This window comes from Cygnus olor, chromosome 8 (assembly GCF_009769625.2).
Source record: "Cygnus olor isolate bCygOlo1 chromosome 8, bCygOlo1.pri.v2, whole genome shotgun sequence".
Lineage (NCBI taxonomy): Eukaryota > Metazoa > Chordata > Aves > Anseriformes > Anatidae > Cygnus > Cygnus olor.
In genome coordinates, this window is record NC_049176.1 from 10,396,969 (window position 1) to 10,415,716 (window position 18,748).

Sequence of the window (18,748 nt, forward strand, 5' to 3'; positions counted from 1 at the left end):
ACCAACAGGAAACCCCAAACAAATGGAAATGAAGGATTTTAAAAAAAAACTTTTTTGCTCAGCCACATCTGTGCTTCCTCTCCAGGCACGCTGCCGGGACGGGAATTTCTCCCAGAGGTGGGCTGGGAGCTCCGTGGTGGCCGTAGCGCTACCTGCAGTGCCGCCGGGGGCGAAGGCATCACGCAGCCGTCTGGCAGAGGTGGAAATGGGGCCAGCCGCGCCCACAGCCCTCGTCCCTTCCCAGCAGAGCCCAGCCGTGGTCCCCAGCACTGAAACGGGGACCAGGAACCCCCCCGCTTCCCCCTGCCCGGGGAAACTGAGGCATGGGGGCCAGCGGGATGCTCCGCATCAGGCACCGGCCCCGCGTCTCCTCCCTCCTGCTCCCAGGGGATGCCCCCATGAGGGAAGCACCTTTGCTTATCCCAAACCCTTCCTGCCCCAAACCCGACACCAGAGGAGAGGAGCCCGGGGGTCGCTGTCTCCCACCGACCCCGGCTTGCTTTCCTTTTTCCTCCCAAAAAATACGCCAGGTTTTGTTTAATTTTTTTTTTTTTTTTTTTTTTTTTTGCAACAAAAGAAACTATTTATTTGGAATATGCATTACCAGTACAAATCAGGAAACTGTAAAACCTACACCTTGTTAGTATCGTCATAGAACATAAAAGTCTCAATTGGGATCAGAAAGACAGAGGCCTTTTTTTTCTTTACAGAAGCAGAAAAGCTTAAAGTTTCAAAACCAGGTCAGAACAGAGTCCTTTTTTTTTTTTTTTAGCTTTTTTTTTTTTTTTTTAATATTTGGAAACCATTAAGGAAAAAAAAGGGGGAAAAAAAAAAAGAGGGAAAAGAACGTAGAACAAGTGGATCATCTTTACAAGGGACAGAGAAGGCTTTGCAAGGAGACCAAAAAAAAAAGCAAACCAACAAAACCAACCCCCCAGGCAACGTCTGATTTACATCATCTTAATAATAATAATAATAATAATAATAATAATAAAGGTGTATGAAAACAAAAGGACTCCAGGAAACCTCAGGATTAAAAAAGAACACCCCAAAACCCTAAACTGTTCAGTGATGTGAAAAGTTAGAGTTTTTTCTTTGGGGGAGGGGGGGGTGGCAAGGAAAAGCAACTTCAAGAGGAGATGCCTGCTCCTCGAACCCCACCTGCAGCTGCACCCATCTGGGGAGATCCGTGGGGGCATTTTGGCCGTGTCCCACCCGTGGCTGGGGACTGCCACGTCCCGTCCCTTGTCCCTTGTTCCTTGTCCCTTGTCCCTCCCAAAGCCCCTGCGCTGCGGTGGCACCCGTGGGCCCTGTACTGACCCCACAGGGTGGATGGTGGCAGTGGGGTTGGTACCTTGGCGGCTCCCCATTCTGTATTTGGGGGCTGAGCACATTGGGCTCTTGCAACAAATGTTTGGAGCTGTGGCATGGCCGGGATTTGGGGCAGAGAGTAAGGGTGCTGAAGCCCACTGCCGGAGTTTTGGGGAGGATTCCTGCCTTTTTAATCCCTTCGGTGCAGCTCAGCACCACACACTGCCCCAAGGCACGGAGATCTGCATCCCCACGGGGGGCATCTCCTCTCCAAAACCCCAAAGCAGTCAGAGAGGATTTTGTAGGGCCGGGTGGCAAAAGAGGTGGGGACCACGTGGAGAAGAGCTCCCCCACCCCAAAAAAACACTGCTGTCACTTTTCACATCACTCAGATCCCAGCTCAAAAAGCAAAGGGGAGAAGAAGCTGCAAGGCCATTGTCTCGGACAGGACAAAAAAAGTCGTCATCATCATCAACCCCCCTCCCCCCCCAAATAATGCCAAAAATAAAAAATTAAAATTAAAAAAAAAAAAGGCAATTTCTGGGTCTCAACGTTAAGAAACATAAAGTGTTAGAATGTACCTATTAATGCTCACTATTCCCCATTTTTTTTTAAAGTTTTACAAAATGAATTACTGTCACTTTTTAAACATTGTGTAATAAGAAATGAGTGTGCACAACTCTACACTTTTCTAGCATTCTTGAACTAATTCACAAATGCGAGAAAATTAAAAAAAATGGGGAAAACAAACAAAAAAAAAGAAGATGAATGTAGGGTAGTCTGATGTTATAAACTATACAGGAATGAAGCGCTTGTTGCCACAGAAAGAACAGGGATGGGACCTTCCCCCTGCTCAATTTTGCGTGCTAAGAGGGTCATTTTTTATTCTTTTATTATAAACACTATTAAATTCAGACTGCGTTTTGGTTTTTTTTTTTTCCTTTATCTGAATATACAAGAACATTCATTATCAATGTTCGTTATCATCAATACTACAAAGAACGAGACACAAATCGCAAGAAACAATGGAAAATGTTAATAAAGCTGAAAGAATCGTCGAGTTTTTTTTTGTGTTTTTTTTTGTTTTTATTTTTTTTGAGTTTCTGCAGTTTTTTTGTTTGTTTTTGTTTTTTTGTTCGTTTTGTGTTTTTTTTTTTTTTGGTATCGAAGTCAGGTTTTTCTGGGCAGAAAAAAATAAAATAAAAATGGGGAAGAAGAAAAAAAAAAAAACCACAACACTTTGGGTTGGGGAAAGGGGACGGGCTGGGGGCTAAAACCGTTCAAATAAAAATTAAAAAAAATAATAAAAGCAAAGCAAAAGAAGGCATAGCGACCACCGCCCAGCTCCGACAACGCAACCCAGAGGGACGAAGCAGGGTGGGGATGGGTGAAGAAGTACCGTGGAGGAGCGAGGAGCGAGCATTGTGCCCGCGCAGGGCGGCCAGGGGCTGTTGGGCAGGGACGGGACAGGGACAGGGACAGGGACAGGGACAGGGACGGGGTCAGGCAGCCCTGGCAGCGTGCATGGGGCTGGAGTTTGGTCTTGTCCCCGGCTGCTTTCTGGGAGGTACCAGAGCTGCTGGAGGTGACGGTGGCCAGGGGAGGAGGAGAGCGGGGAGATGGGCGCAGTGGGAAGATGGGCAGCACCTGCCGGCTGGCATTTTGGGGGAAAAAATAACCTTCTCCTTGCTCTCTGCAGATTCTCATCGTCCCCCAAAGCAGGTGCAGCACAGGCAGCCCTAAGCCCTGGATTTAGCACTGCAAACGCCGCCTGACACGGGAAGGAGGGAGCGCGCTGTGCCTGCAGGATGCAGCAGCCTTCGTCCCAGCCACCCTGCCCCTCTCCGACTGAGGATTCTTTTTTGGGCTAAATCTCCCAAGACTTGGGGCATTTACTCCCATCAGTAAGAAGTGGGAGACAGAGGCTTACCCTGCCCGAAGCAGCTGGGCTGCAGGGGGCTCGCTGTGGACTAGGGCTCCGAGGCGCTGTTGTAAGCATCTTCTTTCCAGAGCAGGAGCAGCAAGTACCTCGTCACCAGAGACACAAAAACCAAGCAAGCGGCAGATTTTGCAGCTTTCGGCCTGCCTTTCACATCTGCGCTAGTCCTGCTCCGATCCCCCCCCAAGAGAACAATTCACCAACACAAGACTTCCCTGATTTGGGGGAAGGTCGCCTATTTTTGGAGCCCCGCGGGGCTGCCCCCTGGGGAAAGGCAGGCTTCGACTCCACAGCACCCGAACCACATTGAGAAGCAGCCACGCTGCCTCCGTGGGACCAAATCCTGCCTCTGTTGCTTTTTTATTTTTTATTTTTGATAGAAGGGTGAAAATTGTTCTGGCAGAGCTTGAATTTTAAAAGTTTCCTGCTTAACACTGCCCTGCGCCCCCGAATGCCTACCTGGCCACCTTGTGTCTGCTATAAGCACCCCCATGGCCAGGAGCTCAAGCATGGCATGGGACAATGGATGCTCCGCACCCAGCTCTTCATCCAAAGCCCCTGCCTCCCTGCAGGAGCTGCCCCAAGGTGTATTTCAGCAGGACGAAGCCCTGTTTTCCACCCATCGCCTGCTGTCCAAAAAGCAGACCAGAAAAGCAGGGCAGAAAATCACGAGTTCTCCCACGGCTTCGGCTGCCACTCCGCGGATTAACTCCAAGCTGCAGGTGAAGGACAGCCCCAAAGGGACGCCCGCTTGGCCTTACAGGGCTTCACCCTCAAGCAAACCCATTGTATTAATCACTACCAAAGGCACCCGGCGCCTGTGGGGTCCCGCTGCTCCGGCCACGCACTGATAAATGGCTTTGGGGACCCGGAGGGTGCCACCAACCTCTTGGGACCCTGCCTGTGCTGGGGAAACCCACGTCTTCCTTCGCACAGCGCGCTCCCGGCGCCTGCTCGGCTCTGCAGCTGGTGACAACACGAGCCAACACCACGCGATGCTCTTCTCCACGTCAAAACGTCCGCTGCTGGCCTCCCCAGGTGCTGCGGGAACACTGCCGGGGTCCCATCCATCGTTACCTAACGCTCGGTCACATAAACCACCGCGGACGCGCTCGGCGCTTCCGTGACACGCGAGGGCGATTCCTCACCTGCCTCTGCCTCCTTGCCTTCCCTCCGCTCCTGCCCTTCCCCAGCAGCTCCGCAAGGCCAGGGCCTGGCAAGGTTTCACCTCTCGAGGCACACGGGGTCAAGCACACAGAGAGCCGCCGCGTTTGGGGTCTGCGGCCGAGCAGGGCGGGGAGAAAGGCGAGCTGGTGGCGTCCGGGGGCTGGGAAGGGGCTGGTACCTTCAGAAAGCACCGGGGAGCACCACAGGGGGGGCATTCGGCTCCTTCTCCTACGTGCACCGGGGTCGCATCCGCCCGCCCTGCATCCCTGGGGACGACTCGCCGCGGCACGGCGATGCGCTCGCTACGTCCAGGAGCGGCAGAGGTGAGGGGGCAGCGGGGCGGGGGGCTGCCGTGGCGTGTTCCTACTGAGAGGTAGCGTGAGAGGAGCGGGCCGAGCGGGGCTGCCTGCGAGCGAAGGGCTGAGACTCGACTGAGGTTCGTTTTTTGGCTCCTCGGGAAGACAGCCAGCACGAGGCCATGCACTGCTTTTGGTTTGTTTGGTTTGGCGGTGGTTGGTTTTTTGTGGTTGTTTTTTTTTTTTTTTTTTCTTTTCCTCCTGAAAATCCTTCTACCTGTCGAAATATCCTTCGGTGGGGAGGTGGGGGGGAGGGAGGTGTTGTGGCGGTGGCAAGGGGCGGGGGGTGAGCGGCTTCTACCCAGAAAAGAAAGGGAAGAGAGTATAAGAAGTGTCCAGATTGGCTGAAAAAAGCATCCCGACGAAGAGAAGAGAAGAGAAGGAGTCTTCTTGTGTGTGCTGATTGGTTTCACCTCCAGTCTGACTGCTGCGGTGTTAGGAGAGGCCCCCTCCCCTCCCGCCCCCGCCGGGGCCGGCTCAGCCAGGGATGCAATTTGCTGGGAGATCAGTTGGAGGTATCAGAGTGAACGCTGCCAGGGCCTTCTGTGGGGGAGGTCACCGACGACGGGGGTAGTAGCGTCTTGCCAACCTCCATTAGCCTGCGGGGAGGGAGACACAAAGCCGTCAGCACCAAGGGCACACAACAGCACGCCTGGTACCCCCCCCGACACGTCCACCTGCCTCCCAGCGGTGTGATCGGGTGGCGTTAGGGATGGGTCCCCCCCCGGCTCCGTCACCCCCATCCCATTGTGGCCACGGCAGCTTGGGACGGTTTGGGTGGAAATGGGGGTTTTGGTGAATTGGAAGTGTTCACGGGAATTCTGTCCTTTTTAAAAAAAAAAGGTATTTTGCAGAAACCCTGTACTCTTTTTTTTAACCCTCTTATAGGATCCTTCCCCATACAGAAGGAGGAAAATAGCAAACAACTTCCATCTTTGAACAGGAAACCCCATTCTGGTACTCTACGTGGACCCAGGCACTAGGAAAATGCAAGACAAGAGAAAAGCAGCAGCACCCATGGGACCTATGAGCCACAGCATGTCCCTGGCATCGCCCCACGCCCCGCTGCCACCTTTCGGGGCACCCCTCCTCCTGCACTGCCCTTGCTGGGGAGGCTTCAGCCAGGGGAAGCTGTCAGCAAGGCACAGAGCTGCTGCCCCATGCATCCGTGGCTCTCTGGGGCTCAGCGGGTTGGACTCCCATCCCCAAAGCTCCCCCCGGTGCCACGTGCACACATCCCAGGACTGCCCCACATGATGCAGCGGGGATGTCCCACTACGTCCCCCAGTGGAGCAGCACACCCAGAGCTGCACCCCGAGCATCCTCCCCAGGGCCACGTTGGGCACGCAGGGCTTTGGGACACCTCCCAGCACAAGAGGCTTCCCTGGAGCAGCACCAACAAGCCTCTGCCATCCGGGGCTGGTCCTCCACGCTCCCCGGTGTCCCTCTGTGAAGGACCCCAAGCTGCAACGCAGAGGAGATGCAACCACTGTACATCCAAGGGCTCATGTAGCAAAAGCAGGCACTGTTTTTCTCGTTTTTTCAACCAATTCAGGAGTGGGCAACGCACGCCCCCGTGCACAGCCCAAATCCTCCGGCCTCTGGAGGGCAGAGCTGGCCAGAGGGCCCCGGCTGCCGCACGCCAGAGCTCACAAAAGCTGCTCCTCCGTGGCTGCCGTCCCCTTTGGAGAGGAGCAGATGTCGCACCCCACCTCCTCTGCTCGCTCTGACATTGATTCAGTGCTCGGCTAATTAATCCTTCCCGACTCCTGCCCGCGCTGAGTCGGCAGCAGCCGCCGTCCCGCTTCAGACGTGCCCGGGCTGCTGCGCCCTCGCCGGCTGCCTGTCCTGGTGCCTCCTGCCGCAGGGCATCCATCACCGGGGCTGACAGCCCCATAGCCGGGACCCCGCGGCACGCAGAGCTGTGTGCATCGTGGCAGGGGGCCACAAGGACGTTCTGGGGACGTGCCCACCCCAAAGTGCCCAGGGGTATGGGTAGGAACCCACAGCTGCCCGGTGCATGGAGCAGGACTGCTGGCTGGCCCCTGCCCACCCTCGCCAAGGGCTATCGGGGCTGGGAGCAAAGAGCCACCAAAAGGCAAGTTTTGGGGTCTAAAACCAACTTGTGGCACGGCGTGCAAAAAGCAGAAAAGGCAGGAGTCAAATATAACCGGCTTGCACACTCCCCATGGACACTTCCAAGTGTGCCAGCACACACCGCGCCTTGCAACAGCGTGCAGGCAACAGAAAGAAAGGTGGAAACCACAACCAGAAGTTGGTGGCGGGTTAGCAAACACCGCTCGCCCTCACCTTGGGTGCAAGCATGAAACCAGACCACGCACAGACATTTACGGCCTCACTAACAACCCTGCAGGTGCCTGCGGTGACACCTGGGCTCACAGTGCCCCCGTGGCCAGCTCGCACCCACGCACGGGCCCCGATATCTCGCACCCCGAGACGCGGCACCCACCCTTCCGCGTCTTGGACCACTGCAAGAGGCAGCAATTACTGTAGATTATCAGCCCGACAGTGACAGGCCGTGTAAAGAGAGACACAGAGCCAACTCCACCGCCCAGAGACTGGCATATTCAAGTACACTTAGGACATTAATAGCAATTTACGTGCCATCAGTGAGAGAGAACCACAATAGCTGCGCTGGCAGCCTCTTATTACGAAGCCTGTTATTTGTTGGAGTTACAAGCTATAATCACAACAGAAACTTTCAAAACCCTTATCTTCCGTGACGCACCAAATCTATTTCAGAGCCGTAATTGCTATGTCACCGGAGAGTTTGCTGCTTAATGCACTCAGATGCCATTTAGTGTTTGCAGGGTCATTACAGCGAGCAGAAGGGGGGAGAGGCGGCGGGGGCTGCTCAGAGCAGGGCTCGGTCCCTATTGTGCTGAACTATTTTTAGAGAGGCTTTTTCATGCCTGCCACGGCTGAGAGGAGCGGGGGGGGGTGGGGGGGTGGGGAACGTCTTGAAGACAATGGCTGCGGTGCCTCGATGCTCACCACCTCTCTCTTGTGCCCCCCCATACACAGGGAAGCCCCGCTGTGCTCGAGGTGGGAATCAGCCTTCACCTTTTGCAGGAAAGGAGGTTTTGTGCCCCTGATGAGCATTTCCCACAGTCCCATCCAGTGGGAAGACGAGAGGATCTGGTGAGGCACTGACCCACACTCCCATGGGTCTGGTCATAAAGGTGCTTCCCTCCGCTCACTCTCCTGCTCCCCCAGCCCCTAAATTAGGGGCCAAAAGAGGCCCCAGGGTTGGCCACAACTTCAGCATCTCGATGCCATCCTTTGCTGCACGGCACGTACAAGCTCTCCATGACGAGGCTGGATCCTTCCCTCTTCTTTCACCCCACTGCTGCACTCACCAAGCTATGTGCAGGATGAACCCGATCCCACCCAGCTGGCCCGGCCCCTTTGCAAGGAGATCTCTTGGGATCTGACTAGTAAATCCCTCGGGATCCGCTGTGATGAACACCCCTCAAAGAGGGAGCCTGGGAAGGAGGCAGCAGCGGCTGACCCTGCCCACAGCCCCCGCACGCAGCTGTGACTTCCTCGGGAGGGACACAGCCAAAGGCACAGCAGGGCTCTCTCCGGGACGTCTCTCCAAATGTCACCTTCTGGTGCCAAAGCATGGGCACATCCTTGGTGGCTATCCAAGTGGTGGAGCCCCGGTGGTGGACCGCTGAAGCAACAGGTTTTGGGGCCGTTTCCTGCAGGTCTCCCAGCGCTTTTCCTCCAGCAAGTCTGGCTGGCTCTCCGCCTGGGCCTCCTACATGGGGCTGGTTTTCTGCCAGGTCTTTACGGAGCTTTCTGCTTGGCACGGAGGCTGTCGCCACGTCCCGCTCTGTGTGACCAAATCCTTGTCCCACCATCTACGGGGCAGGAGGTCAGGTCAGCCTCCAAACACAGCGGACACCAGCAAGTCTGAGAGAAGGGGAGCAGCCTCCAAGAGGTCCCATACCTCTACGAGCCGATCGTGGTCTCCCTGCGATATGCTGAAGCTCTTATTACACAGACCTGGCAGCAGATGGGAAAACCCAAAGCCACTTTCCGAGGGTGACGGTGGCAGCCTCCAGGTCCTGCGAAGGCATCTCCCATGAGGCAGGGGGCTGACGGATGGATGGGGCCTGGGCACCGAACACCTCTCAGAGCACCTTTCCTATCGTAGCTCGTGAGCATCATCGCAGGTCGTGAAGGGCAGCTTGCTGGGGGGCGTAAATTCTTGGAGAAAGGGGTCTCACCTCCCACAGTTAGCATGGTGCTCCTCGCTTTCAGCTGGCAGCCGTGGATGTCAAACCCACTGGCACACAGTTACTGACCACTGCCCTCACGGTGGCTGTGTAAATAGGTAAAACAGCATTTTAAATAAAAAAAAAATCCTGCACAGATGAACTTTAAAAATAGCCTCCTGTATTAAAAATGATTTATAAACTAGCCTGTTCAATTTTCTTCGCTGGACGATTAGGGATGGAGGGGACATGGGGGAGAAGGAAAGAGGGAGCTGGGAGTCCAAAAGAAATCTCAGAAAGGGTTTTTCTTTAATATGATTATAAATCATTAATTAAGTAGCAGACTGAGCAGAGTATTTGCAGCAAGCCAGTCCGCATTAACAGCGTGTTTATGTGCAGATCCCCACACAGGAGCAATCGCGCCGTGCGGAGGACGCAGGTGGGACATCCTCCTTCCAGGTGTGCCTAACAAAGACTGGGGGATCTAATATAGTGAGGCCGAAAGCAGACCCGTTCCTCACTGGGACGCGTGCTGCTCAGCGCCATCTCCAGCCGGAGAGGCGAGGTGGGCTGTGTGCTCTGCCTCGGCCACGGAGAGCCAGCGGCTGGGACATGGCCGATCATCCTGGTAACGATGCAGAACCAGCGCCGGTGGAGCTGTCAGCGGCAAGACGCGCTTGCAGAAGAGCCGGGGAGGAAACGGGGCTCTGGGTGTATTTCTGTCCTCAGCTGTCACGACGTACACGCGTTTCAAAATTCAGCCTCCATCAAGGAAGGCGAAACCCTGCGTGTCGTCTTCCCCTGCCAAGGTTTACAGCGGTGGAGCTGGGCAACCTGCTGCTGCGGACCTGACGGGCTCTGGGGATGACTTAACCTCAGCCCCGTGCGGAGATCTTTGTGACAGGGCTCTTGACTCGGTTTCGGCTCATCTCCTTCCAGCAGCTCACAGGGATGCTCGGGTTAGGCAGGGATCGCAGCTTTCTGTGTTGCTGGCAGCTTTGCTCTGCATCCTGCTTCCCTTCCTCGGCATTAAAGGGGTTGAGGAGAGGCAGGGAAAACCTGCCTGCCGCTCCAGCTACGGGACAGCCCCTGCCTGCACGGAGTTGCCCATCACCTAACCCAGGACCAGCACTTCCCAGAGGGCAGCCAGGGGTGGGCAAACCACACAGCCTGGGTCCATCGAGTGCTTTGGGATCTGGCTGAATGGGAAGACATGAAGTGGCAAGCAAAAGATCTTGAGAGACAACCTAGAAGATGCTTCCTAAACTTTCTGCTCCGCTGTGGACTCCTTGTCTGCCTCCAGATACCTATTAGGAAAACCACACTAGCTGGATATACAGCGTGTCCCCCACAATGGGTGGGCTATGTGCCCACTTCCTTGTCTCCGAACATCATCCTTCCCATGCCTGGTCCCTTTGGGCCAATTTTTGCTCCTGCCCACCTAGAAAGCCAGCCTGAGCAGCCATCACCTGCCACCCACCCCGGGTCCCCATTTGGGAAGCACAGAGCACAGCGCCGAGCCGCTGTCAGCTCGCCAATTCCCAGTGCTGCTCCCGTTACCACCACAGCTGGCAGCCAGAATTACCAGCCCAGCCGCTGACGTTGTGTTTGGCTTTCAAGTTCCCACTACTTCTTTCTTCTCCCCTCTCCCATCACCCCCCTCCCTGCCTCGTAATACCCAGCAGCAACCCTTCCCCCCCAAATTTTGGCTCAACCCAGCCCACTGTTATTTTCCAAGCCAACTGCAACCGTAATCAGCTCAGCCTCTTTCCTTGGGGGTATTTTAATTTATACAAAAGTATCATCTCTTATCATGATCAGCCTCTGATTCATTTACTCTTCAAGTATTAAAAAGCCAGAAAGGGAATAAATTCAGCGCACAGAGAAATTAATGCGGAACGATAGGCTCTTTCATGTGGCATTTTCAAGCACCGTTTTTGCAACGGGCTTATGTAATGAGACATAATTATCTGCACATGTTCAATTACATTACTTCACAAATCCTCCCTGGCTCTGCCTCGTGACGTCGAGCTGCCCGCTAAGCCCCGGCACCCGACGGAGCGGGGAGCGCAGCCCCCATCCCGCGGCCCCTTCTCTTGCCCGTCCTCCACCCTGGGGTCTCCCCGCGCCGGTGGTGGCCTCTTGAATGCCAAGGGCCCCAAAATGGCCAGATGCAAGGTGACAAATGGCAAGATCCAGGTGGCTTCCGTGGAGGGACTCAAAGGGAGACGCGGCAGGGCAAGGCGCCCCATGGTTGGCGGTTGAGGCCATGTTCTCCCATCCCTGAACAAAAGGCAGAGGCAGGTAAGGGCTGGAGGCTGCGAGGAAGCTCTTTTAATGCCTCCTCATGTATCACGTCTCCTTCTCAGTGCCTTTGTTTCGAACTGACAAGAAGCCACAGATGCCGGCTGGCAGAGCCGGGAGCTCCGTGGGCTTCCCTCGGCCGCCTTGCCGTGGGCGGGCACTTTGCTGGGGCAGCTCACGGTGCTGTGGGGGCGAGCCAAAAGCCAAGACAGGGACCTGACCCCTTTTCCCCACAGATACACCTCTCCCATGCCCCACGGTGCTGCCGGGGTGAGCTGAAAGCCAACGCAGGAACCTGACCCCCTCTCTGATACACATCTCCCAACCTTCCCATCGGCTACATCCTCACCAAAACACAACGCGGCGCCTGCCACCTTCCTGCCCAGCCCAAGACCACCCCACCTTGACCTTCATCCTCCTCGCTGCTCAACGGGGCCGTGGCAGAAAGCCACGGCCATGGCCAGCCACCCCCTCCTCCCCTTGCCACCCCAGCCACCGCCACCACCAGCCACTCTGCAAGCACGGCCTCCTTTTCCAGGCTGCCCTCTTCTCCCAGCTTGCTGTCACCGCCGCTGAGATGGTGGACGATTGATCTGAGAAATGAAGTTGGATTGCTGTCCCGAATCTACACTCGATTCTCCTTGTGTGTGTCTGATCGATTTCACCCTGTACGACACAGCTTGTCGCTACGAATTTTCATGCTAGTCAGAACCCGCCAGCGCACCCACGAACAAGGAGAAGATGCTTCGAAGCCCTCCCTCCCCCTCGCAGCCTCCCCCGGCCCAGTTGGGCGAGGTTTTCTTGGGTTGCGCTTGTTTTTTTTCCCCTTCTCCTTCTATTTATGATCATTATTGCCGTCAACCCCATTGTCACCGTGCTTACAGCCCCCTCCCGCTCGCCCGGCCCAGCTTTGGATGCTGGCCAGGAAGGGGCTATTTTTGGGTGGCCGCTCCAGGATGGTGCCATTGGCCTCCTCGGTGTGGAGCAATCACTGGGCTGGGGTGCTCGTGGTGACATTCCCCACCGCGGTTACGCGAGGTGTCACCTGTTTAGCAGTTCCTCTCAGCCGAACGCATGTGGCCGCAGGTGCCGCGCCAACGCTGATCGGCTGTGACAGTCCTAGACGCCAGCTGCCTGCACAGAGCCTGCCCGGTCGCCACTTTTTTCGTGGGCAGAGCTCTGCCGTTGGCGTGACCGATACAGAAGCAATAAACTAGGTGACCGTAAAAGCAAAGACAAGTCCTACTAAGTGGCATTCTGAGCCCTATGGCTTTGAAATAATTGGTAGTGAGAGAACAAAATGAAAAAAAATAAAACAAGAACCCAAGCCTATTTTTTTTTTCTTACACTGATGCCCTGCGGACTATACATCTGACTTGCTGCGAGTCCGTCACTGTATCCTCCTGTCTGGCTGATAACATGGCGAAGGGTATCCACCTAAACAGACCAACGACAACAAAGACACAAATTAGAGGGAAGGAAAGGTTAGTGGGCAAAGCCGCTTTGGTTCATATTTGGCATGGCAAAAACAAATCAACAGTAACAACGGTCATAAAGGTGCGTGTTTAAAGAGGGAAGGGGGGAGAACCGTGGCTGGTCTCAGGGTGAGAGCCAAGCTGAGGAGCGCTCCTGCCTCCCTCGCCTCCCCCAGCCTGCCCTGGCAGCCTCGTCATGCTCTCGTTGGTCCCAAGTCTTGTGATATGAAGAGCAGGGAGGGAGAACAGCATGGCAGGCATGTGGTCAACGTCCTGGAGCATGTCACTGCGGCCAGCTCCACCACCACGCTCCAGGAGCCACGTTCCTACCCCTACACCCTTCCAAACTTTGGCCCCAAGCGGCGAGAAGCTGACATCAGTGGAAGGAGATCTTCGGGGCTGGGCGAGCGCAGCTCCTCCTTTCATTTCGGAGGGCCCTGAGAGGGATATACCTACCATGGCAAGGGCACCGTCAGCTCTCCTCCGTGTGCCCCATTCCTCTCCCTCCACTACCCCAGCCCAGCCCCGGCAGCGGTACGTGCGGTGAGCATCTCGTTGCCCACGGATGCGTCCAGCACTGCGAGGGGAGCAACCTTGGCTTTAGAAAGCTCTCCTTGCCCAATGTAGAAGTGGCAGAGTGGCTGTCGTCTCTCAACACAGTACAGAGTTTAAACGCCAGAGAGTAGACTCATGGCATATCTGGTCATCGGATGGGAAGTGGGAGATCTGGGTGAGCTACCAGCTACTCTAAATTCTTTCTTTTTGCCCAAAAGCATGGGTTCACATTTCAGTCACACTGCTCAAAGCTCCCTTGCACTACCTTGCTGGTGTGTACATGGGTGGTGTGAGTGCCTGTGCTCTGGGAAGGTGGGGAGTTGATGAGGGGTGGCTTTTAATTTAGAACAAAAAAAAAAATCTAGCTGTGTATTTGTACATTTCTTGCCTTTGCAGCAGACACCTGGTTCGGTATCAAAGGAGTACGTGGAAGCCTTGTAAAACGAGACACCAGTCCAAACCTCTGGCCCCTTCCCTTGGAAGAATAAAGCAAGCAGAACCTAAACCTCATCTGCTTTTGTTTGAGTACATGCCTGTTCTCCTAAACCTCCTCTCCTCCTAGTACGACTATCAAGCCAGAGCCAAATGCATTCACAAAGTGTGGGCAAGTCTCCTCAAGACCATGGTTGTTGGTTTGGTTGGGTGTTTGGTTTTGGTTTCTTTTGATTGATTTTTTTTGGTGGTTGTCGCTGTTGCTTTTTTTGGTTGGTTGGTTGGTTTTTTGGTTTGCTTTGCTTTTTTAAGTGTTGGTTGGTTCATTTGTGCTGGTTGAGATTTGCTCTTTTCGGACGGGAGGGAGAAGTGCCAATACAATCAAAGGCTCCTCCAACTATAATGCATTCACTGGCAGTACATCGGATGGGTCCCTACCTGTGACTGCACGTTGGCTCCAACCTGGGCCCCTTGGTAAGAATCCCCATTGAGAGACTGCACGCTCATGAACAAATCTCCAGAGTTTGACATGTTAAAAGAACTGGAAGAACCTGGAAAGGAAAGAGTGAGGCACCTGAATCACAGAAAGGAAAAAGATCCACCCCATGACTCTCAGCCAAGAGGAAGGAACAACATGCAAAGCAACCACAAAACAAAACACACAGTCAGGTTAGTAGTATGAAGAACAGAGCAAGCAAAAAAAAAAAAAAAAAAGGGATGCACTCTTGAGGTTATTCAAAGCCACATGTTGTTACAGCTCAATGCCAAGAACATTCTTCAACAGCTCCTCAGCTGGAGGAAGGATTCTTCATGCTCTGGACTGAGATAAACAAAACCCAGCCTGGAGGACTCAGACAGCCCTTTCCCTTCATTTCAGGGCATCAAAATCCTTCAGGCAGCTTTGCAAATCTCGATTTTTTGGAGGTGTCCACCCGGCAGACTGCACTGGAGAATGGAATTACCCAAACAAGCCCCGCTATTGAAAGCAGAAGCCTTTTCAGCGAGGCTAACCAGGCCCGTGCAGCTGTTGTTTGTGAGGAGCTCAGCTCAGTGTGGGTAAATCCTCACCGTGCTGCCTTCTGCAGGGTGGACACATCCGGACACCATCCAGTTCCACGTCCAGAGCTCCCGCTGAGCCAATGGGAGCAAAGGGACACAAAAAATGTAAAGGCACCTGGGCCAGACTCCCGTTACTGATCTCTTTGGCAGCTCTTTCCTCGTGTTGGGCTCCGAGAGAACGTGGGGGTGTCACAGCCCCGTTGGGCCAGCCGCCCCAGAATGAGCTCCATAAGCAAATTCCCCACCGCATGCACCAGTCGCCAGCATTACACCAAAAAACGGTAACGGTGAAGACAACTGGGTGGGATCAGGAAAAAAATAAGAAAATAAAAGGTCCCGCTTCCAGATTTGAGATAACGGAGCACCTCCTCGACTGCTGAACAGAGAAAACAAACCTATCATGTAACTGGAAGGCAGGGGAGGAGGGAAGGGGTTAAAAAATAAATAAATAAATAAGGTTTTATGGGATTATTTCAGAACTCATCGTGCAGATCAGCGCGTTAAGTGTGAGACAGCTCAACGTGCAAGGTTTGGTTATATACATGACGTTAGCCTTGGAAAGGAGAGACTTCAGGGGCCCAGGTCAGCTACGCTTTCGGCTCCAACCCAAATACGCTCTCATCATCTCGACCGCCACTTCCAACTCGGAAGAACGGCAACCACAGTCCTGGTGGAATTGCCCAACTATGGCTCATGCGTACGCTCTGAGAAATGTCAGACAATCCCCATCTCCTCGCTGGAGAGGGAAGACACACTCTGGACAGAGCCCAGGAAGGCTCCCCTGATGGAAGCCACTTCCAAGACCAGGGAGTAGGTGGGAGGTCTACGCCAGAGAGTGCGCGTTCACTAAACTCTCTGCCACTCTCTTTGCAAATGGCTCTTTTATTGAGGGCTGGCAATTCTCGGAATTGAAGGGAAGCAGAAATATCACAGCTAGGTACAACACCCAGGATAGGCAAGAGAAAGATTCATCCTGAGCACACCGAGCCTTGGATCAGGACCCTCCTACCGGTGCCTGAAAGGAGCAGAGCCAGGAATAGCTCCATTGTCTGTGCTCACTGTCAGCCCTGCCCGGCACATTTCAGAGAACGACCCAACAGCGCTACGTAAAATAACTGGGACTAGGCAGAAGGCAGCTGTAACCATCGCCTCCTCTGCTCGGCTGGCAAAGGGTCCCTGTCACTTCCCAGCCTCTCAGGTTACTTGCTGTTTTAAAGGCAAAAAATCTATAGGAATCAGCTGGCAGGCCAAGGATATCCCATGCTGACACCTGAAAGCATCAGGACAGACACTTTTCACATACACAAGGATGCTTCCTACCGGGTTCTCTGAATGATCATTTTGACTACCAGCATAAAAGCCCAGAGCTGCATGATGGCTTTGTGCTCCCACAGCAGCTGAGAACCAAAGGGTTTTGCAGTTAATCCTCACAAGAAGCAGAGAATATTCTCTTGCTCTTTAAAGGTGAGCAAAAACCTTTGAGATCACACAGACGATCAGCATCAGAGCTGGAAAGAGGACCTGGGAATCCCTGAGCACCTGACAGGACGCCACCATCACTCTACCCCTGACAGAGCAGTATTTCATCCCACCTTCCCTTACCAAAATAAAATAACAAATAAAAATGCCATAAACATAACCGACACTTTACAGAAACTTAACAAACCTGCCTGGAAAATTGAGACTGGGAGGGAGGAAATAAAATAAACAAACAGCCACAAACTCTGGTTCTGAAGAGCGCCGGTGTCTTGGAAATCATGAGGAGCGCTGGAGATGTCACTTACAAGATATACACTGCTATTGGCACGGGGTGTTTTTACAATATATGTGCATATCTAAACGGCAAATGTGCCTTGCTGCTGATGCGGATGCAAAGATAAATATGCGCATAGCAATGGCCCGCATGTATGGATGCGTTTGTATCAGAGCCATAATTGCAGAGAGCCCTGTGCGCTTCTGCGCTGCTGTTTCAGCACTCTGCTGCCTGTGTACTAGCCATGTATGAAAATTACGACGGCCCAAAGTGTCGGAGACTCGGCTATGAGGGACTGATGCACTGGGGCAGAAGAGGGGGCAGGAATGTGAAGAGCTCTCAGAATGAAGGCACTGGTATCCTCCTTGGAAACGAGATGAAGGAACAAAAGTCACATCCTTCCGCTGGAGAAGGCTCCATCATCAATCTAATCCATCTCTCTGCTCCACTGTAAACACACCAAAGCTTTTCAGTGGTCACAGTCTGATCTCCTTGAGAACTGAGATGTCATGACCACCTTTGAGCTTGTGAACCCAGGCTCTGACCTTGGCAACAAGTCCCTTGATGCTTCCATATGTAGACAAAAAATGCCAGAATAAACAACGCTTAGCATGACTCGTAGCAGTGTGAAACAGTGGTTCATTTTCAGCATCCTCACATCTTACCAACCTCAAGACCTATCACCATCATTCCCTAGTGCTGAGTTCCCATCAGGACAACACCAGCTTCAGAGAAAGAGGCAGAAATGTTTAAAAAGAAACTAGCTACGGCACTTGCCATTGGGTGAGAGCCTACATCAAAACAATGCCAGCGAAGAGATCTCTTCCACTCCTATCATTTGTGATGAGCACAACCCACGTCAAGTTTGCTTTCAATTCAAAAAACCTCACAAGCTTGATTGCTGGTATTTCTTGCACCACTTCTCCAGCTCTCCAGAGTGCTTCTTCTCCAGCTTCTCTATGCCTTTTCTCATGTTTTTAACAGTCTCCATTTGCACCTTCAGGGGCAATCTTCCAGGACCTCTCACAAGTCCTTTCTCTCTGAAGTGTCTGATGATTGAAAAGGCATCAAGAATAAACCATAATAGTGTTCATCGGAGCTGAAATCAAGCCACCTTCATCTGCTGCTTCATTCCACCTACCACCAATGAGACAGAGATCCAGCACACAGAGCCACTGAAGTCAACTTTGGTCACGTATAGTGAGTCTGATAGCAGGTCTGAAAGCAAATGTAAGCCTGGGCTGGCTCTGCAGGACATTTGCTGTTCTTGCTGACCAATGCTCAAGACAGTAAGACCACAACCAGAACAGTCTCTTTGCCAAAGCTGGGTCCCCTCCAACGCTGCACTCTGGCATTACCCAAAAAACAACTGCCACAAGCAAATGGAGGAAGGCAGAGAAGATGCAGCAACCAAGCTGGTGCCTGATGAAGTACATTTCCAGAGAATACGATCCCCTTCATTAGCAGCTTTGCACGAAGATTTTTACAAAACAAAAAGGTGAGCAGGAAAAAAAAAGTTCAGGATGATTTTGGCTCCTCTGCACGGAAGATTTCACTGGATGTCATCACCTGCGTGTGGTCCTCCAGGACTCTGGTTGGCAAAAGGGTCAGCCCACATGAAATAGCTTTCATTTGCCATGTGGTTTTTGTGCTGAGAGTGTCCAGACAATCAAAGTGAGGATGGGGAGTTGTTAGCCCAAATGAGCCAGACATCTCAGCTTATTTGAACATCTGGCTGATCAAGCCCAACTGTGCATATTCAGGATGAAAAGGTGTTTGACATTCAGGCCTGGGTGACTGAGGGTGGGGGACCCTGCTTCGAACGTGCCAGATGGCCAGACAGATGCAGTCCTTGCCCTTGTCAATGTGTGGCCAATCTCTTTGACTGACTGTAGCCATTCGCCAATCTCTGGTATCATGGTCATCAATGCAGAGAACAGATGGGCCTGCCCAGCCACGGCAGAAATGAATTTAGCTCCTGTCTCAGGTCCCATCGCATCCAGTTCCACCTCCTCTTCCAACATCACGGCCCTCCAGGGACTACATTGCTGGTTGCCTCTTTCTCATGACCTGTCCTCTGCCTACTCGCTTTCTTCCCATGTGCCCTGCCACGTATTTAAACCTAAAAATTCCCAGCACATCCAGTCTTTGTT

General features: G+C 53.3%; 1 protein-coding gene across 1 annotated transcript in view; it reads right to left on the reverse strand.

The window, feature by feature from the left end:
• Positions 1-3,620: 3,620 nt before the first annotated feature.
• The window catches only part of PBX1 (PBX homeobox 1), a 125,899-nt gene continuing 110,771 nt past the window's right edge, over positions 3,621-18,748 (reverse strand). The window contains 4 exon segments of the mRNA XM_040564720.1: positions 3,621-5,341; positions 5,343-5,372; positions 12,669-12,758; positions 14,222-14,334. Of these exon segments, the coding sequence (XP_040420654.1) occupies positions 5,279-5,341; positions 5,343-5,372; positions 12,669-12,758; positions 14,222-14,334 (296 nt within the window). The 3' untranslated portion in view covers positions 3,621-5,278.